This window comes from Oreochromis niloticus, linkage group LG5, assembly GCF_001858045.2.
Source record: "Oreochromis niloticus isolate F11D_XX linkage group LG5, O_niloticus_UMD_NMBU, whole genome shotgun sequence".
Taxonomy (NCBI): Eukaryota; Metazoa; Chordata; class Actinopteri; order Cichliformes; family Cichlidae; genus Oreochromis; species Oreochromis niloticus.
This window is the reverse complement of record NC_031970.2, coordinates 18317809-18330730: the sequence shown is the minus strand read 5'-3', so window position 1 is coordinate 18330730 and position 12922 is coordinate 18317809. Positions and strand designations below refer to the sequence as shown.

At 40.9% G+C, this 12922-nt stretch overlaps 1 protein-coding gene across 1 annotated transcript in view; it reads left to right on the top strand.

The window, feature by feature from the left end:
• trim62.1 (tripartite motif containing 62, tandem duplicate 1) overlaps window positions 1-12922 on the top strand; it is a 34787-nt gene that overhangs the window by 9123 nt on the left and 12742 nt on the right. Inside the window, exon 3 of the mRNA XM_003459577.5 lies at window positions 11314-11409. Within this exon, the coding sequence (XP_003459625.1) occupies window positions 11314-11409 (96 nt within the window). The remainder of the gene's footprint in view (window positions 1-11313; window positions 11410-12922) is intronic.

Here is a 12922-nt window from a genome sequence, read left to right as displayed (position 1 = left end):
GCTTAACAGGTGTCTCCGAAACAACTGTTGTTACAGTTACAACCTTTCAAATGAGTTCATATTACCAAGTACACCCTGCCTCGTCGCAGAAAGCTGAGGACATCTTAGGAAGCTCCTGAACCTTAAAGATATCCATTAGATGAAATGTTTTTGGTTGGGTTTTAAGGGTATTTACAAACATGACTACCAGTGCTTTCTGTTAAAGGAAAAATAAGTGATGTTTCATTACAAAACATGGGGAAAAACTAATCTAAGAAAACTAGACTTGCATACATAAAAACAAAGGCTTGTTAATGACACTTTATCTCATTAACCTTCATGATCTTGTAACTGACATGCCACTGTCCTGATGTCATGTATTCAGTTTCTATGTAATTTTGCGGTTGCTGTCATGTCAAAGAGTTTTCACCGTCCTGTGAAAAACAAAGTATACCTTTCATGCTTCCACAGGAATTAAAAAGGTAAGTAGCAACCAGATGCCGTGAGTATGGGCTCCCCTATAAAGGCAGAAGTTTTGGCAGTTTGCTGGTCTGAAGCAAACAAAGTGTCAAGGTGGAAAAAGCACCTTGGAAAAGTGGAAAGACATCAGCAGTGATCTTAGATAAGTAATTATTGATGCCCATCAGTCCAGGAAAGGTTGCCAAGTGCATCACTCTGCAGTGAGACATTATTCATAAGTGGAAAGCATTCAAGAGAGTTTCTAATCTTCCTCACAGTGGACATCCCAACAGACACTCTCTAAGAGAACTGTGCATAATGAATACCTTCAAACCTAAATGAACTAAAGCAACGTAAAGGAGAGTGGGACAAAAAGGTGGTACTAATACTGTATAAAAAAACAGATATCAGTGTTCCATAGCCTGCAGTATGACTATAAAGTCACAGTAATACTATGGTAACAAACATCACTCTCGTAAAGGTATGTTGTGTTGCAGAATTGTGCTAAACTTAGAAGCTGCTGGGGAAAAAATGCCATCTGAGTGCATGTGTTTGCTTAGCAACATCGTAAATTATACAGCCTCAAATCACTTCTTCTGAGAAGATGTGTTCTGTAGAAGTGGGTTTCATCAGAGATGCACAAACTCCCACATGTTAACTCTAGTCAGATGATTCATTGCAGCTGAATGCATGACATCAGTAGTTGTACGTCTACCTGTCAGCTAGTGAAACCTGAAGATCACAAGAGGGCTTGAGAGTGCTGGAACTGGTCTGACAGGCCAGAGAGTAAGACGGAGGATGACCAAAGACGGGAGGTGTATGTATCATCTTAGTCAATGAAAGGAGAAATGCTGTTCTTAAAGTTTTGCAGCTTTAAGTGAGGCTTAATGCTGAGCCCCCAGCCTCCTTAACGCAAGGCAGATCACCAGGGAGAGCAGCCTGCACACCAGTAGCACTGCAATGAAGATTACATTAAAAATAAAAGCCCTGACAGTGGAGGGTGTTGTATGAAGTCCCTTAGAAATGGAATAGGCTTTAAAACACATTGAATATGAAATGAGAGATTGAAGAAGATGGTTTTGGGCAGAGACAATTACCGATCTTGGTAGATGTTAAAAATCCATGAGTGGTGAGCGATCTGAGGAGTTACACTGTGGCTTTGCTGCATTTAGTTTTGTCTGTCAGTTTGGCATTTGGGTGGATGTGAACTGCTGTTCCCTGTCACTGCTGCCATGAGACTCTGAGCCCTGAGTTGATTAGCTTGGGAATTAAGACAGATTACAAGCCATTGTTCTCTGGGGTCTGGGTAGGGCTGGACCGGGGCAGTAATCTCTTGTAATTCCCCGTGTCCGTGATTTGCTGCCGATGATTTAATTTGACTTGCTGCTGATAGGAGTCCTCATTTTCAGCTCTCAGGCAGTCAGACTCCTCCCTTGAGCTTACCAGTTGCTGGGAAGAAGAGAGAAGGAACTTGTAGATGTTCACCTTTTAAATGCCTCCTTTGTATAAACGAGAGAGTTGAGCTCTGTTGCTGTTTACCTAAAAACCCTTGGTTCTCACTACAAACCAGGTGCATAGGGGCAGGGCATGACTGACAGCAAGGCAGGTGCTGGGAAAGCTTTCACATGACCAGTCTCGTGCTAATGGTGGGATTAGTTAATGTTGTCAACTGAAGCAACGGCTCGTTGCTAAACATTGGTGTAAGTTTTAGTTGTGAGACAAATATTCAAAAACAAATGTCTTGCTTTAATTATCATTATGAAATGTAACCACAACAGAATAATGACACAGTCAGCATTTAGATTGGTTTCCTATTACCCTCACTTTTACTTTAAATATGATTTCCAACTTGTGTCGTTAAGACCTTATTGTGCAACCAAAAATGGAGGGATGGCACCTTTGTTTTGCCTTTAGTAGTGTAGGAAGTCATGGATTAAAGTAGATCAATCGGTTAACACTGGATCAATCAGAGGGCTCAACTTTATGATTTTTCTACTTTTTACAAGTAGATAACGATAACAAATTTACCTGAATAGTAAAGTAAAAGTCATAAGCAACACATTACTGTCATCTTGTTGTGTAGTTGTGTGAATCAGTCAGTCTACAAATTTGGAAAGATTGCACTCTATCTAGGCAAGTCAACTCAGAATGTCTTAATTGACAGTTCAGGTGTCTTCGAAAGTTTGGTGTAGTGTAGGAACCGTTCACAAAATGGTGTTGGCTGGACAGTTCGGCCAACGGCCAGCAATAGCACAAAGAATTAATGTGCAACTTCACCTCACAAGTGAACCGGAAATGGGCCTCTTTAATAATTGATACCTCAATTAGAAACTTAAACACCCTCATTGCTAAAGTGATACATGGCCAGTTTAGGTTTCTGTGGCCAGGAATTCTTAGACTTTGTTCATTTATTATAATGCATTGCAAGGTTCAAGCTAATTAGTGGGGAGAAGCCAGTTCTATTGTACCCACTCACCTCATTCCCTGTACTCGCTCTTAGTCTGCACCATTAGCAGGCACTTCCTCCCTGTAGCAGCTGTTTACAGTTTAACCATTTAGCCCACGCTTTTATCCACAGTGTCTTATGATAACTCCAGCTGTAAACACAAGTGAGCATTCTTCATAAAGTCACTTGCTGTGAGACAGTTTAAAAGTGTGAAAAGTGTTACAAATTTAATCAGAAAAAAATCAAAGAAGAACATCCTTCTAATCTGCAGTATCATCTATTACAAAACTTCCCCTTTGAAATCCACAATTTTTACAATCAAAAGCTCATCAAAAAATTTGCTGTTTCATTAAAAATGCATTAGAGGTAGTGGTGTTTGGAAATATTGCTTAATTCATGAGAATCTTAGTGTGTGCCCGCAGTAAACAAAGTGGAGAAATATCCTTTTCTTTTTTCTTTTGGCTTATTTACAGTAACACTTCACACTTCAGTAAAACTTTAGACCCTAAAACATGGCAGTTTGAACCTCTGGAAGGGTGCATTTTATGTAGAAGCACCCGAGCTCTCAGAATTATTCTGTTCTAATTATTCTAATCTTATAGCATTTTAAATGGTTGCTTCAAAGATTGGGACCAAGTCTGCAACTGTCAGCTATTGCTTTGCAATTGAACAGGCTTTGTTGGAAATTACACACAATCTCTTTGCGATAATGTTCCAATTATCAGTGACAAATCAGCAACAATCACAAATCAGTTGCTGTCTACATAAGCATAAATTCATATCGACTACATGTGCAATCATTTCAAAAGTAGTCGCTAAGAGGTTGCGGGTGTTGTATTCTCAACCTCTGTGCAACTAGTTGGTTGCTACAACTACTTGCAACAGTTGCAGAATGCGAAGAAATTAAATGTATTCGCCAGGCAACCACCTGACTGAGCCATAAGTGTACTGATTTTTAAATGTTGTTGTTAGTCTTTCTTGTTAACAGTTTGAACAGCACGCTGTACTTTGTGTGGCCTCCATTTCTTTCCAAGGGTAAGCGTGTTCTTTCTCATCCTGTTTATATTCCTGCTGATAGCGTTTTGTCTGAAGACCTGTGTGGGTTGAAACTGGTCATTACTGCACAACGTGGCATGCATTAACTGTAAACGGCTCCTTTTATTTTTTTTATAATCCCACTCTGTGCATGAGCAGTCTCCTGAAATTTGTTTTTTAAAATGATGATTCAGGCATATGTTATTTGAAATTATTAGGAAATTTAAAACCATGCAAAACCCACTTGAAGCTATACTTATAATTTAAACAACAGTACTCCCTCCCTCTGCAGAACCAGTGTGTTGCTTTACTGTGTGACTTGACAAAAGAGGTGTGTATCCCAAATATTTATTTGATGTCAAGGAACTGACTGAAAGAGAAGCAGGCGCATACTTTATTTGGTCAGAGCTGTTTATGAGCTGTAGCCTGCGTAGTGCATACGCACCAGCAGAATAGCTTCCAGCTGCAGCCATGCCGCAAAGATGAACTAGAGGCAAACAAATCTGTTTATCCCTGCCGTGTGGCACTGGCTGGCATACAACCACATCATGTTTTTTTTTTTTCACAAGGTGATTTGTGCGGCTGACACATACTACATGGTTTTATATTAACAACATGCTGACTGTTAGAGGTCTGACTAATCCTAAGAAGCTTTTTCTAAAAGATGACACAAGCCTGTATGCAGTTGTGGTGGAAATCTGCTGGCAGTCGTGTAGATCCAAGGGTCATTTTCAGGTTTTGTTTACAAAGTGTAACCAAAGGGTGAAGTCGCTCTGCGGCAGAAGAGAGATGATGGTGTTAGAAGGGAATGCAGAGAAAGTCAGTGCAGTGTTCATAAACCTGCACGAGTTGTAGTTCAAGTCAAAATATGAGGTGATGAGTAGGTTTATCAAAAATCACTCCCTGAGTACTCGGTATTTAAGAAAAAGAAAAAAACAAAACTGCTGTACAATTGTAATGACATGCGTCTTTTAGCTGTATTTCGAGTAGGTCATGACAGGCCCACTTGATGTTTGGGCAGCAAAAATTGGGCTGCATCCTAGACGGGTTAACCAGTAAGTCATAGAGGTTACTGGTTAACTTGTCGTAGATGTGGTCATGTCATGGTTGTAGATCAGCACATATTCAACCTTATTGATCCTTTGATCTAAGCTCAGTGAAAACATTGCTAATAAGTTTGTGGTCTTAATTGATCAGACCTCCCTCTCCCCGGCCACCTCCTTCAGCTCTTCCAGGCAGACACCAAGGCATTCCCAAGCCAGTCAAGGGATCTCTTTTCAACATGTCCTGGGTCTGCCCCAGGGTATCCAGAACACCTCAATTAGGTCGCACTTGGGAGACATCCTAGTCAGATGCTGTAATCACTTAAGCTGGTTCGTTTCAAATCGCCACCTTTTCGTCATAGAGCGATTTATGTGCCATAGTCCTTGAAGCTGTGTTGTCAGGGAAGGGCTCTAGGGGTCCAGTGCACTCCATTGGCACTCCGATCAGTGGTTTTATGATGTGTGGTTTAAAAAAAAAAAAGAAAAAAAAGATGGCAATAAATGAAAATCCTGTTACTTAAAAATAACTAATACAAAATAAATGGAAGTTAGTTGTAAAATGTTATTTACATTAGCACAAATGCTAGTCAGCAGTTGTAACAGCTTGTACTTTCAAAAGTGTAAAGATCTCTTCACTACCAGATCCAGCTTCCAAACAACGCTGCAAAATAAATCGGCTTTAATAATGATCCTAATAATAATGATTTCTTTGGAAATAATTTTAGAAGGCTCATGTGCGAAGCTAGAAGTTTGTTTTGGACTTTATTTCATTTCACATGCATAAAAGAAGCGCTATTTTATTTTTTTTAATCCGCTGCCTGCGGAGATGATGTATAGCTCTCTCAAAGATTACCATCTTGCTCTTGACAGCATTGATTGATAGTGCCTAAGAGAGAGACTAACTGGTTGCTGCACTGGAAATTATTCTGAAATCTCACATTAGGCTTATAACCCTTTAAACTTGGAAATGTGTTTGACAGACAGCCAACTCCAGTTGTATTTAAAAAAAAAAAGGTGTATGTCTTGAACTCCTGTTTGGCAGTCAGGAGAGGACACGCTTTAAAAGCCTCAGGGCTGAAGGTGAAGCAGCGAGGAGCTCTGAGCTCTGAGCTGCTGAGTGACTTTATACAAGCAGCAGGCTCTCTCTTATCGGTCAACACCTCTCAGATTTCCACTTTAAGGCCAAGAAGATCCCCCCCTGTTCCTCTTTAATGGCTTGTCCTGCAGTGTGTACATTATCAGGCATAACACTGATGACTCTGAGATCTGTTTGCATCTCTTAAAATCCTGAGACATCGACCTACTTTACTGCCCTGATAAAGCCACGCACCTCCTTTGTAGACCTTTGTCAACACTTTAAACGTCATGAATCTTTTTCATTTGAAGGATTAATCTGTTAGAACTGACTGGCAGAATAGTTTTTTTTTTTCTTTCTTTCTTAGCAATTCGTGTTTAGAGTAATACACTTGCATGCTCTGTGCCCTTCCTTGCTCGAGGAAGTGGAACAGCAGCCTCTGAGCATTCATCATTTACATGACGTGCCCTATATTCAGAGGACTGGCGGGGGCCGCCAGCATCAGTGCTTTCCCAGAGTTCATTGCTTTTACTATATGTTGTCGGTAGGGGAAAAAAAAATGGTGGTGGTGGGGTCATTCTTGACAAACCCAGGGTCACCGCAGACGAGAACAGCTCCCATCATTCGCATGTTTCTATAGTTAACTTCTAAAATCTATATTTATCTAAATGAGGCAGTAAATTTACTTGCCTTAAACATGTTTATGCTGAGCAGAATACATCCAGTCCTATGAGAGAGTTGCACATGTACTGTACAGGCCGTTCTCATCTCAGGGCGCCTCTGTCTCATTAGAGCAGATGCTGCAAGTGAATAGTGTGTCTGTCCTCCCGAGCCAGGCTTGCTCAGTCAGCTCAGCTGGCCTCGGCCTGCTCTGCTGGCTGATCTCAGGCTGCAGGGACGCACTCGTCCCCCCAGAGAGGCTGCAGGCGCTGCTGATGCTAGAGGAAACAAGGCTCTGGAATGTAAGGCACAGCTTGAGCTCAGTTTGATGTCTTGGAACATGTACGCAAGAGTTTGCAGCCTGAGACAGCGTTTTAGTTGTCCTGCTCTCTGTATCAGTTTACAAGTTTTTGTTTTTGGTTACCATCTGTGCCAGAGGAGGCTGCAGACTGTCACACTGGGCAGGTGAAACATTTGAGATCCTTTGGCAAACAGTTTCAGCATGACTTTGAACACAGTTCCAGTAAATCCACCATTATAGTTTTTATCCAAGGAAATGATGACCTGCATAACGGAGAAGGAAACATTTAAGCTTACACAATGTGTCGTATTCCCAGAGGTCATGGGTTTGCATTTTTAAATTGCACAGGCTGGCACTTTCAGAGAAGAAAACTGCATCAGAGATGGCAAAATATATATTTTTAAAGTTTTCCACCCCAGAACACACAGCACATATCGTAGCAGGTATTTCTGCAGCGGTGACATCAGTCGTTGCTGTTTGCTTGTGGAGCTCTGCTGTTAGCTCCTTCACTGCAGCCTGTCAGTGTCTTCAGACTGCCCTCAGTTTGGTATCAAGCGTTGTGAAAGGGCCCTCACATTGCGCAGCCAGGACCACGCACGGGCGAGTGAGCGTCGGAACAACTTGCAGATCAGTTCCACGTAGCTTCTGTATCTCAATTAAATTCATAAATTAAACTGAAAACAAACAAATAAATGGTTTCTGCCATCAAACCAAGATCTATACAGAATAAAAAGGTGGCTGGACAGCTTTGGTCTTGTCAACCTACATCACCAATACCATACAGACAGAAGTCATATAGTAATATACTAAACTTTTATATATTTATTTAATCATCTTCTTGAGTCTCAAAGATAGGTTATTACCAGTTGAAATCCCTAATGACTTGTATATTCTAGATGACACACATGAGCCGCAACATTAATACCAGCTTCCTAATCACGGTGACCACGATTAAGTAACCCAGGTGGTGTGGTGCTTCCTGCTCGAGGAGGCTGTTACCCCCATGTGCTGGTGTGCTGCTGTGTTTAGTTTCAGATTTACATCTGCAGTAAGTATCAGGCCCCCATGGTTCCCCAGCAGGGGACCCTGTTGGTGCTTTTAATGTTGTGGCTGATCAGTGTACCTTACTGCCCAAACATTTTAGGCACGACTTCCTTTTTTTTTTTTTTTATCCAGGCTGATAGTTTTGATCACACAGTATGTTTTGTTTCTTTTGGGTCTTCTAATATATTGAGTATAGGAACAAGATATTTCAGTCCTGCTCTAAAAGCTAAATCACCACAGGCCCATAAAGCTCACTGACAGACTGTGATGACTGCAGTTTGTTCACCGCTCTGTTATTGGCTGACGTCCTATTTACCCACACTGTCTGCTACCTGACAGAATTACACCCTCGGCTCGATGAAGGTTATGCCAAACCGCCCTCCTGAAAGTCACTTTGCAGCACTTTCAGTTACCGAGGCCTGTGCCCATTGCCTTGCAATAAACAAATGAAAAGGATCCCAGATAATTAGAGCCCAAAAAGCATATTGGCTCTGCATTCTGTGAATCTTCCAGGAAGAATATGAATTCCAAGGTTTTCATTATTTTTTTTCCTTGTCACTATGTGTGAATGAAATAACGGGAAGCTACTCTTGTCTGTGTGTGAGAGGAAGTTCTTCATCCTGTGAGCTTTTTATTATTCATGCTGCGACACTGCGCGACTGCATGTTGTTTTGTTCGCCTCTTTGTCGAGTCTAGCAATAATGCTCTGTAAATCCCAAACAAGCTGCAGAATGGAAATTTTGAGGAATTTTAAAGCTTGTTTACATTTTTTTTTCTTTCTTTTTTTTTGTGTGAAAAACGTGCCAGTAGTTTAGAGTGTTGTGCGGTATAGACTATTCTATATTAATTGATTTACTTCAATGTGTCTGCCCAGGAGCTGCTAATATGACAGGAAAGTAAGCGGACGAAGGAAATGACAGCAGGATGAAATGAGTTTTAGATTTATAATCCCCAAGCCGTGACCCCCATTTCCTGCAACTCGACGTCCTGGGGAAAATGTCATGTCAGACTTGTGTTGGCCAGATTCGATGGACAGGAAAGAGACGCCTCCACAGAAAACACACAAATACTCACACACTCCTGCACAGACCAACTTTTTCTGTAGGTACCCGTGTACACGTGCTTTCCGGTTTCCATTTGATGTCCTCTCATAAAATCTTCATCTGAAGATGGGGGGGGGTTGCAGTTTATAAAATGCTCCTTAAAATCTCTTTAAGTACATGAGCTCTCCAGTGAATTTCATTTTTTAAAGACTATTGCTAAGGTGGCAAGTTAATGATGCATGCTGCCAAACTCCCAGATAATGTAAATCTAAAATTGTATTTATTTAGAAGCATTCAACAGATGTTGGGGGTTCGTGTTTGTACATCCATCTAAATGCTGTGACAGCAGCAACTGTTAAAGCTGCCCTTCCCTGACTGGTCAGTCAGCGTGCAGCAGATAAGTGGCGGAGCATTAATTTATTAATTTATTAATTTATTTTATTCTGCCAGTCTGTCAGTGCCGGTCTATCTCAATGTGTGGGAGTGGCCTTTGACCCGCTGCAGACAAATGCGTAGCGATGAGGCAGAGAGCCTGCTGAGCCTGCCGCACTCCTATCATTAACATGGAGAGTCACGCTCCCCCTCTGCACCATCCATTGTTTTCTGTTCCTGTCCTTGGGAAGAAACATGCTTCATTTCCCCTGCCCACATTTGCTTCTTTTAGTATTGCAACTAATAACAAAGGTCTTACATTTTCTGCTAAATTCATTCTTATTTATTTTTCCTGTCCCATGGTAGGAAAAAATACTCGAATCAGTAATTTTTTATTTATTTTTTTCCCTGTCAGACAGGCTTGGATGGTAGTGAGGAGTGACAGTTGTTTTATTAGCCCCTCTAAGCTGACAGTTCCATTTGCTGGATTTTTGCTGCAGTTGGTGTTCAAAGGAAGTGACACTTAGTGGATCACAGAGAAGGGGGCACACAGGTTACTCAAGCAAATACACCAGGCAGCGGGATAGCTTAACAGGGGGGACTTGAAATAAATGAGGCTTGAGGTTGTTTCCTTTGATTCAGTTTAGTTTTAATTTCCCCTGAATCAAAGCAGTTGGTGCTAGTGATGCACTGATGGTGGAGTTCTGGGCAGATACTAATGCCGACGCTTAAATAACTGTTAACCAATACAGATGCATGCTCTTTTTTTTGTTATTGTTTTTTTTGCCCTTATTTGCCTGGAAATTAAAGGCAGTTATATTATATAAAGAATAATTAAACATTTTTAAAGCCTTTGTCTTTGGCAACAAAACTGTGACACGTTTTCATCTACTCATGTTAAGAGGTGTTAAGCTTCTCAAGATAGTTCCTCCTTGTTATTTTGGATTTGTTTAGCGTCTGGTGTTGTTTCATCCCTGTTTTAATATCATACAAAGAATGTGTGATTTTCCAGGTCCAATGTGCCCTAACCCTTTTAAAGAAAAATGTCTTTTTTAAAAAATATATAGATATTGTTGCTTACGCTAGCAACACAGGTCAGTCCTTTCCCTGTCTGCATGGGGATCATTGCTTATTCAATTTTTGTGGAAATGTGTCTGCATGAGACATTTCTGGGCTTGTTTTGGGGCTGCTTTTATCCCAGTTCATCCGTCAGATCATTTTTTGATGCAGGTGATTTGTCTACTGATGTCTGTGCTTAAGGGAGTACATCAGCTAAAATGCCTATGTCCAAAAACCTGAATCTGAAATACCGGTGTTGTTGGCAAGTGAGACCTGCTTAAAAACTCTGCACCGTTCATGACAACGGACATCCCAGCCACTTCCTGCAGAGCCTCCTGCCTTAGGGAGACTTGGAGGTGGCTGAGCAGTGCAGGTTCTGCCAGCATGTGCCTGACTAGAGATGAGACCCAGTTTTTGTCTGACAGAGCCCAGTGTCTCCAGAGATTACAGTTTATCTCTTTTATATCTTACTCTCCGTCTGGCTTGTTTGTTTAAGCTGCAGCTTAAATCTTTGCTGCCTCATACCCAATCAAGAGATTTCTTACCCAAATAACACAATTTAAATAAATACAGTATCACAGAGTTGGAAAAATACTGGTCTGCTAACACGATTAGCATTAGTTCAACGTGACTGATGGTGTTTTTGAGACTTTACCGGAAGCGAGCAGAAGCTGATTGGTTTAAATGGAAAGGGAAATCTTTCAAGTGTGTTTCACAATTGAGTTAAGCTCAACAGTTCTTTCATATTGAAGTCCAATTACTAGTCGCTGATCTGTGTTTTGTTGTTTGTGTTGCAGAGGGAGATGAAGGAGCAGCTGGCCACCCTGCAGGACAGTGAGAGGGGACACACTGAGGCCCTGCAGCTCTTGCAGAGACAACTCACTGAGACCAAGGTACTGTAACAGCTCTGCTTTATAAAAACAAAAAAACAACTCATACAGAGCTTCAACTACAGATAATTTCCTTGATCCATATCATTTATAAAGCTCTTTTAAAATAGTGATAGCTTGGCATCCAAAAGTCCAAAAAATTCAGTTTGCAATGATATTAACAAGAAATGCACCTTGAACCATGAATCATTTGTGTGATTTTTGGAGTAAGAGTAATTGTTGTACCTCTAAATATCCCTCCACCTGCTAAAGCACATAGGTTTATCTATTAGTAGATAAGATCTGCAATTTTTTAAGGTGTTGGAATTATTTATTTATTTTTAAGAAAAAGTGCCTTTGCTGCCTTTTTCCCTTTCAGAATAGTAAACAAAATATGCTCAGTGAAATTGCAACTCACACTTTTTCATTAGCTTTTTCCCCCCTCAGTTACCTTTTAGTTAAAATCGCGCATATACAAATAGATCAGAGGAAATGTCTGAGCAACTACTTACAGTTGAGAAGTAGGAGCATTTTGGCATGTTTGCTTAAAAAAATCAGTTGTAAAAAGATTTTTTTCAATTGCTTTCATTTAGTAAATAAATAATTGCTAACAAGGAGATTTTAGGCTTGTTTTTTTTATTTTCTGGCATTTTCAAAGATGGAACAATTAATCCGGAAAACTTAACTAATGAGTATAATAGCTTGAAGAAGCAAATGCCCGAACATGTCAGTTTGAAAAGACTTCAAAGATACTTAGAGAAGCAAGAAATCTTGTTTCCATTTTAGACATCCAAATAGAGACAGTAAAACTTCCTCATTACAAGCGGTACAAGAAATGAAAGGGAAAGCTCAGAGTACTATGTGCACTTTTTCAGCCACTGATCATGCATCTTTCCTTCTTACCGCTTCGACTGACAGTTAAGTTCCAACGCATAAATTGGTTTATTGAGCGACTGTTTAATCTAGACACCATGTTTTAATCAGGGAGCTGTGAACATCCGCTCAATATGTCAGTCTTTTGACCTCTCACGCACACCGCTCCTCTCTCCTGTAACTGATATTGACCAGGTAAGGAGCTCTGACTGTGTTGCCGCTATCAGCATTATTTGTTATTCAGGGAGTACATTTGTCTTCTCTCTCGTTTTTGTATGCACCGTCCACCACCACACAACTCACCTCAGTGTCCGAGACCTGCCAGAGCGAGCCTGGCCTGTCCATTTCATCGCTCTAACTGCTACGTGCGGGCCTTTTATCTGCCCCCCACTTCTCATTGGAAGTGAGCTGATTTCATTAGATTTACATCCATTTGCACAGAGTGCTCTGCCTGGAAGAGAGCTGCACTGTGACTATATCGATCTCTGATGCATTTAGGGAGCTGACAATGAAATGTCTCCTTGCATTGCTTATTTGTTTTGTTGAAAGAGAGGTTGCAACCGCAGTAGTGTAGCTGGCAGTGTTCGTGTGGGTGTAGTTTCCATCTCAGCAAAGAGAATCCATGCAGAGCAAAGTCATGAAATTGAACAGCTGTGCAGTTTAA